Source organism: Pleurodeles waltl, chromosome 9 (assembly GCF_031143425.1).
Source record: "Pleurodeles waltl isolate 20211129_DDA chromosome 9, aPleWal1.hap1.20221129, whole genome shotgun sequence".
Taxonomy (NCBI): domain Eukaryota; kingdom Metazoa; phylum Chordata; class Amphibia; order Caudata; family Salamandridae; genus Pleurodeles; species Pleurodeles waltl.
Window position 1 is genome coordinate 992757125 of NC_090448.1, and position 16808 is coordinate 992773932.

The window sequence follows — 16808 nt, forward strand, 5'->3', positions numbered from 1 at the left end:
CCCACCCGATAGGAAATGCAAGCGGATGGAGAACTTTGCAAAACGCATTTTCTCCAGTGCCAGCCTTGCCTTATGGTCTGTCAATACCTCTTGCCTCCTGGGACGGTATTCACACACCTTGTTGGACAGAGTGGCAGACACTTTGTCAGCTGTCTCAGAGGATGTCAGGCAAACACTCCAGCATCTGATATGCAAAGTCCAAGATAAAGCAAAATATACCATACTTTCTGGTCTGGACACAACTGACTGCTTGGGTGCTGCACTCAGAACCAATATGGGGCTTAGGCAGAATGTCTGGATTCACTCAACATGAGTTTTGTCGGATGTCTAGAAATCTCTGATGGACATGCTTTTTGTTGGCTAAAAACATTTCTGAGGAAAGGCGGATTTGGCCTTTGAGAAATTTAGGGAGCGCAAGGCACCACTAGCTCCCTGGGCCTAGCTTAGCCTTTTCGGCAGTTATCCCAGCAGCAACGCCCCTTTTGAGGTTTTGGATAGAGGTATCAGCAAATGCAATTACAATATCCACTTCAGCAGCAACAGGCTTCCCTGCCATTTCAAGGATAAGGCAGGGAACCAGCCTACTGCCTTCAGGTCCCCAAGGGCCAGGGCCTACCCAGACCCTCATCCCCAGCTCCTCTTTATCAAAGACATCCTGAATATTGTGTTGTTTTTAGCTATTCCTCCACCTCAATGAGTCCAGGACATTCCGGCTGTGATCTTGATGTTTCAACCCTTGACTTTTGTCTCTGTGAGAAAGGCTTTGAGGCTTCTTGGCCTCCTTCATCCTGACTGTGGACCACAGCAGATGGTATAAGCGAGCTCTACAGTGTACTCCGAAGTCTTAGTGAGCTCAGTTGCAAGGCAACTAGTCAGACTCCATTCAGGTGTCTAAGGAGATTGCAAAAGATCTGCAATGGTGGCTGCTTGACCGTAATTGGACCAATGGTAGGCCCCTCTCTCTACCAATCCAAAGCTAATGCTGAGTTGGGGAGTTGGGGTCATCTGGGAAAAGAGGAGATCAGACGACTGTGGTCTCCAGTGGAGCTCAACTCCACATCACCTTATTGGAGTTGTGAGTGATTCACTTGGCACTGAAGGCGTTCCTCCAATCCATCCAAGGTGTGCAGGTTCTCACAGACAACACAACCTCCATGTGGGACTGCAACAAACAGAGTGGAGTGGGGTCATGGGTCCAGTGCCAGAAGAGCTCTGAGCCTCTAGAAGTGGCTGAACGCTCATGGCATCTCCCTGATCATCTAACACCTGGCAGAGTATTTGAATGCCAGGAAGGTCAAACTCAGCCTTAGATGCCTAGCTGATCCTGATTGGCAGTTGCACTTGGAGGTGGCACATGTTGTTTTTCAGCAATGGGGAGCACCCTGATTCAATCTATTCACCACCACTGCAGAGAACTTGCATGTCCAAACATTTGTGCGTTTGAGTTCCCAAGGCTGCCCTCCCTGGGAGATGCCGTCTATCTGCATTGGGGATTGAGACCCCTGTATGCCCTTCCGCCCCCCTCTTTCCCACCCAGAGCACTTGTCCTCCCGTCAAGAATCCCTTTCAAGAGAAATTTCTGTCTCAGCAGCACAGCCATGCCCTACAGCTGAGCCTGCACTACTTATCCCTCCATGTGTGGAGATTGAGCAGCAACAGTTGAAGGCTTGCAATCTTCCTCTTGAAGAGACTGGTGTCATTCTGGCAACCAGGCGCCCTCCACTAAGTCTGTATATTCAGTACAGTGGGATTAGTTTCTTGCCTTGTGTTCCCTCTGCCATGTTCAACCTTTACAACCAAGTTTTTCAGACATCTTCTATTTTGTATTATATTGGCCTAGCATGACCTTGCTGTGGCTACAGTAGGCTCCTCTGGACTTTTTGTGCTTACTGGATCAGCCATTCCTTTTCAAGTCACCTATAGTGATTTTTTTTTTAAAGGACTGACCCACATTTTCCCAGCAACACCTTCTGTTATTTTGTAGTGGGACCTAAATTTGGTTCTCACTTATCTAAAGTGCACTCCATTCAATCCTATACATAGTTATAGTTATGCCTGCTACCAGAAAAGTGTTCCTTATCACAATCACATTTGCTCTTTGAGTGATCAAATTCCAGGCCTTGTGTGTCCAGTAACCATATACTTCATTCTTTCTGGACAAACTGGGCCTTAGGACAAAGGCGACTTTCCTTCCAAAGGTGGTTAGGCCCTTCCATATTGGACAATCCATCACCTTGCCGGCTTCTGTGCACCACCTCATGTTTTTCAGCAAGAGGAACTTTTTCGCCGCCTTGTCCCCAAGAGGCACCTTCATTTTTACATCAATTGCACCAGAGAATACTGGCAAGATAACCAGCTTTTTGTTGGCTTCTTTGGAGTGTTAAAGGAAAAATCGGTGCAGAAGAGAACCATTTTGCAATGGATTGTTCCATGCATAAAGATCTGTTATGGGCTAGCTAAGAAACAGCCCCTATAAGCCTGCATGCTCATCCCACTAGAGCAAAGGCTGCTACCCCTGCACTGGAGCACAGTGTGCATTTGGACATTTGTCAGACTGCCAAGTGAGCATTGCTTCACAAGTTCACAAAGCATTACTGCCTGGATAACCAGGTTGGGCAAGATGGGCCTTTTGCCCAATCTGTCCTGCGGGATTTCCTGGTCAGAGCAACTCCACAGACCCACCTCCTCAAGAGGTACTGCTTTGGTATCTATTTACAAGGTAAGGAAACTGCAGTTAGAAGTCTCTATCAGAAGAACAAGTTACTTACCTTCATTAATGCCTTTTTTTCAGGTAGGGACTCTGTTGAACTGCAGATTCCTCTTTGACCCACACCGCTCATCGCTCTCAGGAATGGACTCACATGATCCATTAATGACATTACAAATCTGAAACATCTGCACATGGCACTTCTGGTTTCAATGCCCCATGTCCGAAGGTGTAGACGGAGATAGAAAGAAACTCATGTCAGTGAGCGGAGGTGGCTGTCTAATAGTGGCCCTGATGTCACATCCAGAACCTCAGGACCTGACATGCAGCACACAACGCCACCTGTCAAAGAATTGCCATTAAAGTTTACAGATCCAATCTGGCGCATGTGTAAAATTCACAAGGCGGGGAATCTGCAGTTAGAGTCTTTACCAGAAAAGAGGTTACTGAAAGTAAGTAGCTTGTTCATTTACGAACAAGCCCTTTTTTATGCTTTAGAAAGTGGGGTGTACATGTATTTTGCTTCCTACAGCTCCTATTCCAGGAGTGGCTATACTGGTACATAAAACAGAAGACTTTAACCTAACTATGGGCATATCGATCCCGATGGGAGTTTTTTTTTTTTTTAGTCCAGTGCACTATCTATAACACTCCATTTACACAACTCAACATATACAGTCCTATTGTTGATTCACCAGTAATTTTCATTTCCATATTACCTCTGTGTGGGACACATGATGCTGTAGACAATGAATGCTGCAGATATTGTAGTACAGAAAGAGTTTCCATTAATAATAATTACAGGCCATATAGAGGAATGAGGCTGAAGGTCGAGTTCTTTTACAAGGTTATGGAACTCCTTCTGGGCCAGGGTGTTCTCTGCCATACTCACTATCACTATTCCTCTCCATGGAACCCACTGATTGGTCGCTTGGGCTATGTCAAGGATGTTCCTCTGTGGGACTGTAGACTCATTGCCATGCACATTCTCCTAGCTAAACGCAGGGTCGCCATACACTGAGGATGACTACCTGCCCTCACTATAGAGGCCTGGTTGCAGGATGCAACTTACTGGCAAGAGAAATTAGCCCACTTCTGTGAGCTTATGTCACCATACTCCTGCCCCAAGACATTTAGGAACCCTTACAAACCTTCCTACGCAAAGAAACTCACCCCAATCACAGGAAGGGGATGGCCCACTCCGGAAACCTCCCCACCTCTTCCAGGTTCTGAATGCATCAGCGCCCTGAGCTGTGCCCAATCCAGCATTCCCACGCCTTGATACCTATAACACTGATGCCGGGAGCCCTGTCAACACCTGCCCAATTGCTTTATGTCCCGCCTCGAATGTGCATTCAAAATGGAAAATGTTTTGTCAGATTTGTCTCTGAGGTCCTATATGGGTGGGCAAATGCAATACCATCATGGTGCTTGTAATCGCTTAACTGCTGCGTCTCGCCCTCCCTCTTCCCTTCCCCTCCTAACCCACATTTGTTGACATTGCTGCATTGTTGTTATTACCAAATTCGAATAAAAAAATGTAAAACAAGGTTGTGGAACTCCGAGATGACTTGCAATATTGTTATCATGTACGCCAGGGGGTACTTTATCCTATAAATACATGGTCACACGTTCATCTTTCCCAGAAAACACTTAAAACCATGGTGCATAGCTCTTTCATATGAAAAGGTGGGCACGTCTGCAAACATGAAGAATAATAATAAAACCTCTAGTGCTAAATTAAACAAATCAAGAACCTGTTAGATATTTATTGCAAACAAATACTAGAAACAGTTCAATACAAATCAGTTTAGAAAAGATATATACAGCAGATGCAGTAGCTCTGAATGCGTAGAAACACGCAGAAAGAGTTTAGCTTTTCTCCAACAATCTAAGGACTGGGAAAAAAACATAGTCTCTCTGCCTATCATTATACGCTAGAAAGATAAAGCACAAGAGAGAAAAGCAATGTTCTGTTTTCATTGCTTTAAACAGCTGTTTTAATTATGTTCTGTGACCTGACATGCCTTTCAACTCTGCTGCTGGCTCTGGCAGCAGGCACTGTGATGTCAGAACTTGAATTCAATAACTTATGAAAGTCGTGTTCTGGTGTCTTTTCTTTATAATTGGTGCATGGGTGCATCACACGTCGCTGATTATAAACTAACTAGAGACTGACCTTTATACATGGGTTGCAGAATCCTATGTATTATAAATCCAATATAGTATACCCTGGTGCACTTATGCATATTTAATTTGATGAAATCTCCTGTTTGTCTTGGATGCGCACGCCCACATGCAGACTTTATTCACCTAGCATAGCAGTTTAAGAAGGCCAAGCTGAAGGAGGGCCCCCATAGCTCAAACCATTAGCACAAAGCATGGGGAGACTCATAACGTGATTAAAATATTCAAGTGACACACATTAGACATGCAGTGATGGCTAATAGGTTAAATTATCATCTGTGTGCAAAAGCCCGCTAACTAAGGGTAGATGCCAAAGTGCGTGTTATTACATAAAGCATACCCACAGCATCAGAAAAAGCACCATACAATTATTTCCAACAAGACACATATATCCGCTGCAGAAGGATGCAAGTGTACAACACTGAAATATAAACTCATCATCAACGTGTGGTCTAATATTCTAATAGGAGTTGAAGGATGATAGTCTTTGGAAAAGGAGATCCAGTCAAACAATGGTAACAAATGTCCTTGATGTACATGTGTCCACTAAGCCATTTTCAGAACCTCATTTCCTCACCCACTCCCCCTCCTACAAAACTAAATTTCTTTAATAGTTTAATGAAGTTTACACTATGCCCTACCATATTACTGTGTAAGTATGCCATTCAAAGAGTTCTCAGTAGTTCACCACTGAGAACGAGGTTTTTAATATAGGGAAACTGCCAGTGCTTAATTTGAAAAATAACATGTGGCAGTGCTCAGAGCATATCTTAGAAGCCCACAGCTGGCATTTACAAATGTCATGATTTGCAAATACCAAGGTTGTGTAGTGTCATGCCTTTTCTTCCCATGCCATACACTTCATAACTGTTTATTTTACTCATGAGGGTTCTTTTTCATCCCTGTTTTCCATCTTTCTTTTTGTCCTCCTTTCCTCCATTTGTGTTTTGCTCTCTCTTGCTCTGGATCAAAGTCTGATGAGGAAATATAAGTGCTGGTCCACAACAGTGAGTGCCAGTGAGAACTACCTGCACCCATTGGCTCACAATAAGCACTGTAGACTGCAAAAGTGAATTGCCTTTCAGTCCTTGTGAGGATATACTGCTTATTAAAGGTGTCAGATTGAAAACAGTGGAGACTGAAGCTACCTGCAAAGTGAAGTATGTCTGTAACTTGTCTTCCTGTATAATAACCTGGAGGGTTTACTAATTTGTTGCTGGAGCACCGCCCCCCGGTACACCTCCCAGTGCCTGATGTTATCCCCAAGGGGCCCATTCTTCTGACTCTAGGAGGGTTCATGCTTAGATTGCCAAAACTACAATTAGGTTTATGGTATGTGTCTACGGTACAGTGAGGATTAGGATATTTTTGTAGGTCCTGACAAATTGCTAACAGAGCCTTAAGACTACCACAGCAAGAAACATGTTGACCAGATTTTTGGGGTAGGTAGTGTAGGAATTACCAACACGTGACCTCTTATGTTAGTACCTAGAATAAGGGCACAGGACAAATAATCAGACCAACTTAGAGGGGAACTGGGTCATTATACCCAGCCTCCCCTGCCATTTCTGTTTTTAATCTTGACAGGGACTCTATCTTTATAATAAAGGTTTGTCCTTTGGGTCTCCCTAGACAATTTTCTTGATTCTAATCCAACACTCTTGCACACATTGCAGCAAATATTTCAAATAGATCTCCGGCAAAGAGCCCCTTTGAGGGGCCAGTATGGCATTGCAGTGCCGGCCTGACAAGGAGCATGGCCCAATGATGAAGCATGTCACCGGATGGTAAGTGAGTGCTCTTGTTTCGAGTACATAGTGCTTTCAGGTACCGGCAGACTCCTCCCCTAATTGGTAGTGAGGGTCCCCCTTTCCTCTGGAACTGTGCATTCTTTTTGTTTTTTTGTATTTACCCTACTGCCCCTACTTTTTAGTTTGTACGACCTCTCCCTTTTCTATCCCAGCCCTGTGGCATATATTTCTTTAAATACACAGATGCCAACCAGTTTATCTTCATTGTGAAAGGTAAGGCTGTGTAAACCGGTAAAACGTACTTCTGTAATGAGATGCTGGGAGTTCTCTAACTTCTTACAACTGAAGAAATCTAAGTTGAGTTGTGGGTCACAGCAATGAAATTCTGCCCCATTACTGGAATAATAATGAGAAATGAAGCAATGCAGGCCTGCCGTTAACATCACAGATACAAGAAGGGGACTCTGCCATGTCAAACTACTATTTCAGTTTGCCTTTCATTTAATTTTTCATTTGAGGGATTGTGCTGAGTGAGTACATGTTGCATTTAAATACAAGATTACTTCTGGATCACTCAGGTAAGTTGTTGGTAATGAAGTTTATTATCAGGTATGAAAATAACATGGAGACCACAACTATCACACCTGGAGCACTGACCATCCACATTCACAGTATAACAAATACAAACTATGCATGAAGGGCGTAGAAACATAGAATACAAATATAAAATTTCCCCAAGCAGAACACTACTTATACAGAGTTAAAGACTTGTAGAACAGTGAGCTTGAGAAACAGGCTCACTCTAAAATAATACTGAGTACCTACCATGTACAACACCTTCACCCTTTTGCAAATAAAAAATATCTGCCTCAAACACTATAATACACAATTAACTAACAATAAAATACAGATCAGACAACATAGTAATCCTTAACTTAGGAGGCATGCCTGCTTTGTGTGACACTCTTCCAGAGGTGGTAAAAGCTGCATGACCCACTTGGTGCTGCCCATTCTCCACAGGCATTGAATCTTCATTAATGTTAACAGGGTCACCAGGAATAGGAACAATGTCAGAGTCACTGGGAACGTAGACCAAATTTTGATCACCAAAATCCAAACTGAACCCCAAAAAATCAATACTGGATAATTGACCAGAACCCATCACAGAATGAATTCTCCTAGCTTGATCAGCTGAAACTTTATTTACATCTCTTTTGCTCCACTACCCTTTGTTTTGCAAAAGATCCAATCCTTTAGACACTTTTTCCACATGTACAGGGGTTGAAAATTTAGATTTGCTTTTCTTCACTCTAATAGGAACCCTGACCAAAACCCAATCACCAATTTTCAACTCTATATTTTTTACATAATATTTCTTATAAAAGGGTTCTTTTGTGTGGATATGACTAGATTTCAATCTATAAGGCACAGCAGTCAAATTAATAGGTTTTGTCTTATACAATTCCCACGATCCAATCTGGTCACATTGAACATATGGGAAATCTTTTGCATAACAAAACGAATGGGCACATACCTGTGGTGCTAAGAGGCACAAACAACTTGGACCAAACCTTTTCATTAAGAAAAGACTCCACCTCATTCCCCATAGTCAATGCTGTCTGCACACCTTCTTCCAGAAATGTGTTCATGCGCTCCACAAAGCCATTTGAGGAAGCAGCATAAAGGGCAGCTTTAAAGTGCAAAATTTGAAATCCAGCAACTAAGATTTTCATGCAACTGGGAGTGAAATAAGTCCAGCTATCAGTCACAATCTCTTTGGGTGCCCCCTCAATGGCAAAAACGCTCTGCAAAACTTGATGATGGAATCAATGCTGGGAATCTGTGAAGTAAAAATAAACCCATTTCGAAAAATAATCTACAAACACCATCAAAAATCTTTGAGAATTTGGTAACAATTTGAAAAGCCCTGCAAAATCTAATGCAACCTTGTGCCATGCTTCTTCAGGAAATGGTACTGGGAGAAGCGGAGACTCATGCACCTTCCAGTGCTTGTCTGAAATCAAGAATGTGGTACATTCGCCAATGAACTTTGCAACCTGAGACTCCATAGCTGGCCACCAGTAAAACTGTTTAAGAACCTTACTGGTGCTGCTAACACCCAAATGACCTTTATGGGCTTCCTTAACGAGAGAATTTCTAAGCAACATTGGTGGCTAACATCAGCCATCAATAACACACTATCTACCATTGAGAGGTCCTCAGACACTAGTACATAAGGTCTTAGTGAGGCTTCAACATTCCTCTCTCTAGGCCACCCATTTGTTATGTAGGTGCAAACAGTTTTCAGATTTAGATCCTGACTAGCGGCTTGTAACCAAACCTTATATGTGATTGTGCCTGAATTACCAAGAATGTCATCCACCAGTGCAGCACAACACTCTTCCTTGTGGACACAGCCCATGTCCTCATCCATCACAGATAATCTGGACAAGAAGTCTGTCCGTACATTTTTCCCTCGGGGAATGTACTTTAAAGTGAAGTCCAACTCCTGCAATTTGGACAGCAACCTGACAAGGCATGCAGAAACCTTGCCAGACCCATTGCCACTGAGTAAATGCAACAATGGTTTATGATCTGTGTACATGTCAAAATGTATACCCCAAATGAAAGACTTAAATCTCTAAATCGCTCACTTAAATGCCAATGCCTCATGCTCATTCGTACTATAATGTGATTCAGCAGTGCTGAGAGAGTGCAAGGCAAAAGCAATGGCATATTCCTTGTACTGGAGGAATTGGGAGACCACAGCCCCCAGTCCAATCTGGCTGGCGTCAACTGTAATAACACACCTTCTGCCAGCTACAAATGGAGATAACGTAGGAACAGAGATCACAAGTTCTTTACCATTTGTAAAGCCTCTTAAACCTCATCTGACCAAAAGTACTTGACACCTTTTTTTAAGTTAATTTCGCAAAGACTAAAGGATGTATGGATATCCCTTGACAAAATGTGAATAGTACTCACTTAACCCCAAGGAGGAATGGAAGGTATCTTTGTCCCTAGGTGGTTGGGCTTCCTCGTTTCATGAGGGAAAGCGTTGGAGAAAACTGTTGTAACTTACTGCATTATTAGTATTGTGGCACCCAGATGTTCCAAGTGATGTCATGGTTCTACCATAGTAACAAGGAAACTGAGGGAGAAAAGGAAGGGATAAGAGCTGAACTGGCTGTGCGCTAGATGTTGTTGGAATAAAAGAAGACCCCGACTTCCTACTGGGTCCAGAGTGCTTTTTAGCATTGACAACGAGTTCATGTGAGGGGTGGATATCCACCAACACCCCTCAATAATCTATGTGAAACCAATTCTCAGCACTTCGTTTTATGGCGTTTTTCAACATAGCCAGTGCATGGTACTGTGAGAAAACCACTGTATTAGCACGTAGGTGATTAGTATTTTTTGTGTGCCGAGGGCATTTTCTAACATTTATCAGCAGTATTCACTGTTGCCATAGAACATGCAAGCGATATGCTATGTTTCTATAGCAACCCAACCATAATGTGAAGGACGTACTTTCAAGGTAAAGAGCTGCACATGGTCTGCCTGTTGCCTAGGTATCTGATTTTTATCTTATACTGTGGGTCGGTGTGATGCTATTAATTGTGTTTGACCAATGACTTTGTGTTTCACCACTGCGCATATTAGTTGCTCAATGTTCACCAGTAGCACATTATATGTTTTGTTCAGTTTAGCTGCCTATTGGCTCTAACATGGAGTTAGCCATTACATTCTGTATTCAGTTTAGCTGCCTATTGGCTTTGACATGACATTAGACACTACATTCTGTATTTAGTTTAGCTGCCTATTGGCTTTGACATGGAATTAGCCATTACATTTGATATTCAGTTTAGCTGCCTATTGGCTTTGACATGACATTAGACATTACATTTGCTATTTAGGTTAGCTGCCCATTGGCTTTAACGTAGAGTTAGACATTGCAGTTGGGACACTGCAGATGAGCTGTGTTTTTCCAAGCTGTGTTTTTGCACAAGATGGACCAAGCTGTTTTCTTCACAACAGACCTTAGCTGATAAGAGCACGTAGATTTTGTGTTTACCTCGCAATCAAGTCTGAGAGCGAGTGAGCTTAGGAGAATTGGCCCCACTCCAAGGTTCTTCGGCTCTCACACTGAGTTTGCTTTTAAGGATGACTCCGGACTACAGTGAGTTAGATTTAAATCTGCTTGACTTCAGACAGGAACTAGACGTCAGTTGCCTGCCTCCCGTTTGGGTAGAGAATCTCTTTCTCGCAGTTGACCGGAGTCATCAACTTGCAGACCCCAGAAAGATGAAGCTGAGCTATAGGCCCTACGGTGATGAAATTTTGACTTTTATGCTTTGCTTTGAAGTTATGCTATAATAAATGTCTTCACCTATATTTGCTGTGTACATTGCAACTGAGAAGTACTTTGATATATTTTGCTTTCATTGCTGTGACTACTTTTGAACGTGTGCTTCCAATCTACTAATTTTGTCTCTCAGGAACTTGTGGGTGGGGAATTAATAACAATAAATGTCTTCTTTAAACTCAGAAGTGCATTCCAGAGAGGTTCTGTAAGCTCGGTTATGAGATAAGAGGGAAAGCAGAACAGTCAGTGAGCAATCTACTGCACCTCGTGGCTCTCACCTCATTTTCACTCCTCCTGTTGCCTTGTGCTGCATGTCTAATTCAGAGCTGGTAAAGCATGCACCTCAGCCCCTGTAAGGATCACATCCTCAAGAGACACAATGAACTGTACCTGAGGACAATGTTGTCACTCAACTAAGAAAGACATTGGCCTATAGGGAAAAGGGAGGGTGTGTTTACACTGTATTTGCCTATTACAGCTCAACATGGTGCTAAGTAACACTCTCTGAATCTAGACTGCTAGCTGTTTTTATTTGAGCACCTTTATGGAGTTTTAAGGGGCCAAGTTGGAGGATAGTTTCACATTCAGACTGATTACCATTGCAGAGACAGGAGTAATTTTCAACTGACACAGTTACATTTCCAGCAATTGGATCTCAGCCAATGCTAATTTTGTTATGTTGGATTGTTATTTTTGTCTGTTGCTTGTGGAGTTGTTGTTTTAGCTTTTTTATTGCAGAGTTCTTATTTTGACCTGTTATTTTTCCTATTATATTGGTTTATTATTTTAACTTGCTTTACAGTTAAAATGTCAATGTCCAGTATGTCACAGCCTCCACGGTTTTTATCTGAGGGTGGGAAACCTCTCTTGCCCTGTAAGAAATGGAGAAAACTTTTTGACTCATATTTAATCGCTATAGGTGGGGAAAAATTCTCTGCAGCCAGGAAACAGGGAATTCTATTGCACAACTTCGGGATTGAGGCACGAAATATTTATGGGAGTCTTGATGAGATCATAATTGGACATGAGGAGGGTCAGTCCAGGGATGTCTTTGAAATGTCACTTAGAATGCTAAACTGAATTTGGGCCAACGTATCAATGTTGTCATGGTGGGACACAAATTCTTTTCCAGGGTACAAGGGAAGATGGAAAGAGTAGGCAACTATGTGGCTAGCTTGAGGAGCTTAGAGCGCACGTCCGAGTTTGGTGACCTTTCGGATTCACTTATAAGAGATCAGATAGTGCATTGCACTAATTACACTAGTTACATGAAAAACTATTGACCAAAAATCCTACATTGAAGAAGGCAATAGACATTGTAGAAGGAATGAAGCACACTTCTGGATAGATGAAAGAGATAAAAAATGTGAACACACTTCTGTCAAGATATTAAATAAGACTATGGGCCTTATTAAGAGCTTGGCGTCGGAAAACTGACACTCTAGTTTTCTGCCCGCTGGCCCTATTATGAGTTTCCTGCTGTCCCAGCGGGCGGATACAGCATTTCTACTCGCTGGCCCAGTGGGAAACAGGCTACAACATTGACGCCAGCTCGTAATCGAGCCGCAGCAATGTTGCAGTACATCGGGTGTGACAGCATTTGCCACGCTTTTCACTGCCTGTAATTCAGGCAGTGAAAAGCACGACAGGGCTGTCCATGGGGGGGCTCTGCACTGCCCATGCCAAGTGCATGGGCAGTGCCAGCACCCTGTCTCCACCAGCCTCTGTATGACGGTGGAACCATTATGCAAAAGCTGGCGGAGAGGGGACTCGTAATCCCCATGGCAGCGCTGCTTACAGTACTGCCCTGGTGGATTAAGACCGCCGGCACCACCCGGCTGTTGACCGGCGCCAACCTGGAGGTGCCGGCGGTCCGACCATGGCAGCTCTGCTACAGTCGTAATATGGTTGTTGGACCGCCAATTTGGCGGCGGCCTGACCTCCACCACGAGTGTGCCACACTCGTAATAAAGGCCTTAGTCGGTGATATTCTTCCAAGATTATATTTTAGTGCATGGGAAGGACACAGAGAGTAATGATCATGTTTTGAGGCATGTGTTGTTGAGATTAAGGAACAGTAGACTTACCCTCAAGAGGGGAAAATTGTAAGTTTGGTGTCAGTTCTGTCCCTTATCTGGGCCATACAATTTCTGAGAAAGGGATAAGCCCAAACCTGGAGTTGGTGAAATCCATTCTGGAGGCACTCACTCCTGTCAGCAAGTACCAGGTTTGATTCTTCATGGGTCTTGCAGAATATTATGCCAAGTTCATCCCAGATTTTCCCAGTGTGATACAACCAATAAGGCTACTTCTTAAGAAAGGGTCCTATTTTGATTGGTCAGAAGAGTATGTGAAGGCATTCAGTGTGGTCTAGGAGAACATAACCAAAATGCCTACTCTGGGACATTTTGATACTACCAAGAAAAGCTTTCTTATGGCAGAGGCAAGCATGAAAGGGTTGGGTGATGTGCTGTCCCAGGTACCAGATGGAGAAGAAAGGGTTGCGGCCTTTGCATCCCGCGCTTTAAGAGGAGGAGAGGTATTTGGTTATAGAGAGGGAAACTTTAGCCTGTATGTTGGCGGTGCATCATTTTAAATTCTTTTTTTGGACCTTGCCTGTTCTTTTGAGAACTGACCACAAACCTCTGGTTCAATTACTAGGATGCAGAAATATTGATATTACTACACAACGTATCAAGAGATGGATGGAAAGTCTTATTGAATATAACTATTGGGTAGAGTATTTGTCAGGAGCCAGAAATATACAAGCACAATGTTTGCCCAGATTACAAGTGGAAGGAGAATGTTAACAGGATGGAATGGAGCAACAGATTATGTGGGTCAAAGAAACAGCATTAAACAAGAATGAATGGGGGTTAGAGGCAGAAAATGATGAAGTAAGGAAGCAAGTCATGCGTTTTGTGATAGTGGGATGACTTAATATTAGTAGCAATTTTGATGAAGTCAAGCCATTCTGTGGTGTCAGAGATGAACTGTGTATCCTTAATGCAAAGTTGTATGGAGTGGGACGCAAGGTTCCACCAGTGGGATTGAAAAGTAAAATCATCAACCTGGCACATGAAGGGTATCTTAGTTGGAACTTAACCAAATCAAGAGTGAGGGAATGTTACTGGTGTCCTGGGGTGGACAGGCAAGTAGAAGGGGTGGTTAAGGATTGCTTATGGTGTGCTGGAAATAATAAGACCAGGTTGGTCAGGACGGCCCCCCTGTCCCCAGTGGAGGTTCCATCTGAACCCTGGAGTAAGTTTGGGTTGGACATCGAAGCTCTATTTCAATTGCTACCTCTAATGAGAGGTTTGTGTTGGTGCTGGTGGGCTATAGCTCTAAATGGGTCACAGCATGTTGTGTGAGCTCAGTAACAACCAGTAATGTGATTGAATTTTTGTGTGAAGTTTTGGCGTGTGAAAGTATACCCAAGACCATCATTACGGATAATGGTGTACAGTTTGCCTCATTTGAAATGAGAACATTTTTGGATGATGTTGCCGTTAAACATTATTGCACAGTTTTGTACTTCTCGCATGCCAATGGCTTAGTGGAAAGCCTGACTCATTTGGTTGAAGCTAGTGCTCAAGCTGCTGTGGAAAATAGAGTCTCCTTAAGGGTGGAGCTTAGAGAGGAGCTCTGGGCACATTGTAACTCCCCTAATTTGATTACCAAGGTATCTCCATTTCAGTGTATAAAGGTGGGGTTGGCTGGCAGTAAACTGACTCCATCTTGGTTAGATTTTGAAAGAAAACCCAGACATAAAGGATTGATCCACAGGATATCAAGCTTTACCAGAACAAGTAAAAGCAACAATTTGATAACAAACTTGTGTAGATGCATGCATGGAATGTGGGAGATGAGGTTTTTGTAAAGAAGCCTACTTGGTCACCCAAAGGCATTTCTAAATTTCTGGGTCTGAAACGCATAATAGAAGTGAAGAATGTGGTGGTTATGGATGATGGAAGGTTATGGAGCGTGTCTCATTTGGCAAAGAGAACAAATAATGATGTAGATGTACATGTCTGTGACAATGAGCTTGACATCGCATGAAGGGGAGGCATGGATGATGAGGATAATTCAGCAAATGGCACTAGACCAAGTCAAGGTGACAGGAGTCACAGTCTCCGTCTCAGTAAGAGGGTTACTTACTTGAAGGAGTGTGTGTAACTCTACAAGTTACGTAGGAAATAATTTTAACATCAAAATATTTGTATAAAGTTTCATAGTGAGACATGTTCTTCATATATTTGATTTCACTTATAATTTTGACTACTGGTGATATACAGTGTACCTAGGTTTCTATTCTGGTTACATTCTTACCTTATATTTGTTTGCTTTCTGTTGCATATGTTAATTGCATTTATAATGTTCCTGTCTGAAGAACAACTATTTTTCTATTTCCTTTGGAAAGAGGGATGCGTTGCAACTTTCTGCATTGATAGAATTGTGGCACACAGATGTTCCAATTGATGTAATGGTTCTACCATAGTAACAAGGGAACTGAGGAAGAAGAGGAAGACGGTTGAAGGAATAAGAGCTGAACTGGCAGTGCGCTAGATGTTGGTGGAGTAAAAGATGTTGGTGGAATAAAAGAAGACTCCAGCTTCATACTGGGTTCAGGAGTATTTCGCGATGCACAACACCGATTGTAGCAGGTGTGAAAAAAACAACATAAATCTCACCTTTTCCCCTTTTTTCCATTTCCAGCTTTCCCCTTTTTCTTCGGCATGCTTGTGGCCTGCTGTGCGGCTGTGACAGGAGCCTGTCTCTTCGTGCCCTGCAGTCGATCAGTACTCGTGTGTCTTTCTCTGTCTCGCCCTCTTACCAATCCCCTCGCTTTGTGTCTAGGTTTCTCCCTCTGTCCACTAGTATATAGCTCTATCCATTAGCATCTAGTTTCTGTCCTGAACCCCTTAGCACTATTTCTGCCTCCCTTGTACCCAGCCTCTCCCGGTCTCCGGCACTAACTCTGTCGCTATGTTTCTCTGCTCTTCTACTTTCGCGCGGCCTCTTTGTTACCCTATCAGTTACCTCTCTTCTCTCCTCGGTTTCTTTACCACTCCATCTCTCTCTCTCTCTCTCTCTCTATATATATATATATATATCCGTTCTGCTTTCCGATGTACTCTCTCTGTTCTGCACCGGTACCTGTCCACCCCTCACTAGTTCTGATCGTACTGTTTACTTTGGTCGTTTCTATGGTAACCGGACGCTCTGAAATTTGACTCGCTGCAAAGAAAGAATCCGAATTGTGACATCTTTCCTTCGCAGGCGTACCCGGACGCCATGTTGGAGCGGAGTCACTGAGGAGTAGAACGGCTAATGCCGCCAGCACCATGAGCCCTTCTCGCATTTACCTCTTTGAGACTTATTTGACAACTCATTTTCTTCTCAAGGAGAGGAGGTGGCGCCGCAGAAATCCCGCTGCCGAGTAAAGTTACATCGCGCCCTACTGCCCGGAAATCCTTTACCAAGATGGCGACAGCTTTAGATCTGTAACGGTAATTGCATTGAAAATAGGCGTAGCGGAATGTGATAGGCTACTTGGTCCTTACAAGTAGCGGTCCCGCCCCATTAATTGAGACAGGCTAGCCGGCTCTGAGATGGGAGGAGCAGTGTTCGGGAGACCAGTGAAGGCAGGGGTTGGCGTGGTTAACAGCCAGTTCATGGTTGTGGAAGGTATGTGACGAAAGCCTCAGTTACTATTAGAAGAAATGTTAGAAGGATTTTAAAGGAAGGAGTTGTGCGGCTCCAGTAGCAGCTGCGTTGTTTTAAGTAGTCACTGCTT

The 16808-nt window shown here is 43.3% G+C and overlaps 1 protein-coding gene across 4 annotated transcripts in view; it reads right to left on the reverse strand.

Annotated features, from left to right (window-relative positions):
* Positions 1-16352, reverse strand: part of BBOF1 (basal body orientation factor 1) — a 107421-nt gene extending 91069 nt beyond the window's left edge. For 2 of the 4 annotated variants that reach the window (XM_069208507.1, XM_069208506.1), the window contains exon 1: positions 15703-16351. In XM_069208507.1, the coding sequence (XP_069064608.1) occupies positions 15703-15749 (47 nt within the window). In that variant the 5' untranslated portion in view covers positions 15750-16351. Of the gene's footprint in view, positions 1-15702 lie in introns of all 4 variants that reach the window. The other 2 variants (XM_069208508.1, XM_069208505.1) reach the window with 2 other exon arrangements.
* Between the last annotated feature and the right edge of the window lie 456 nt (positions 16353-16808).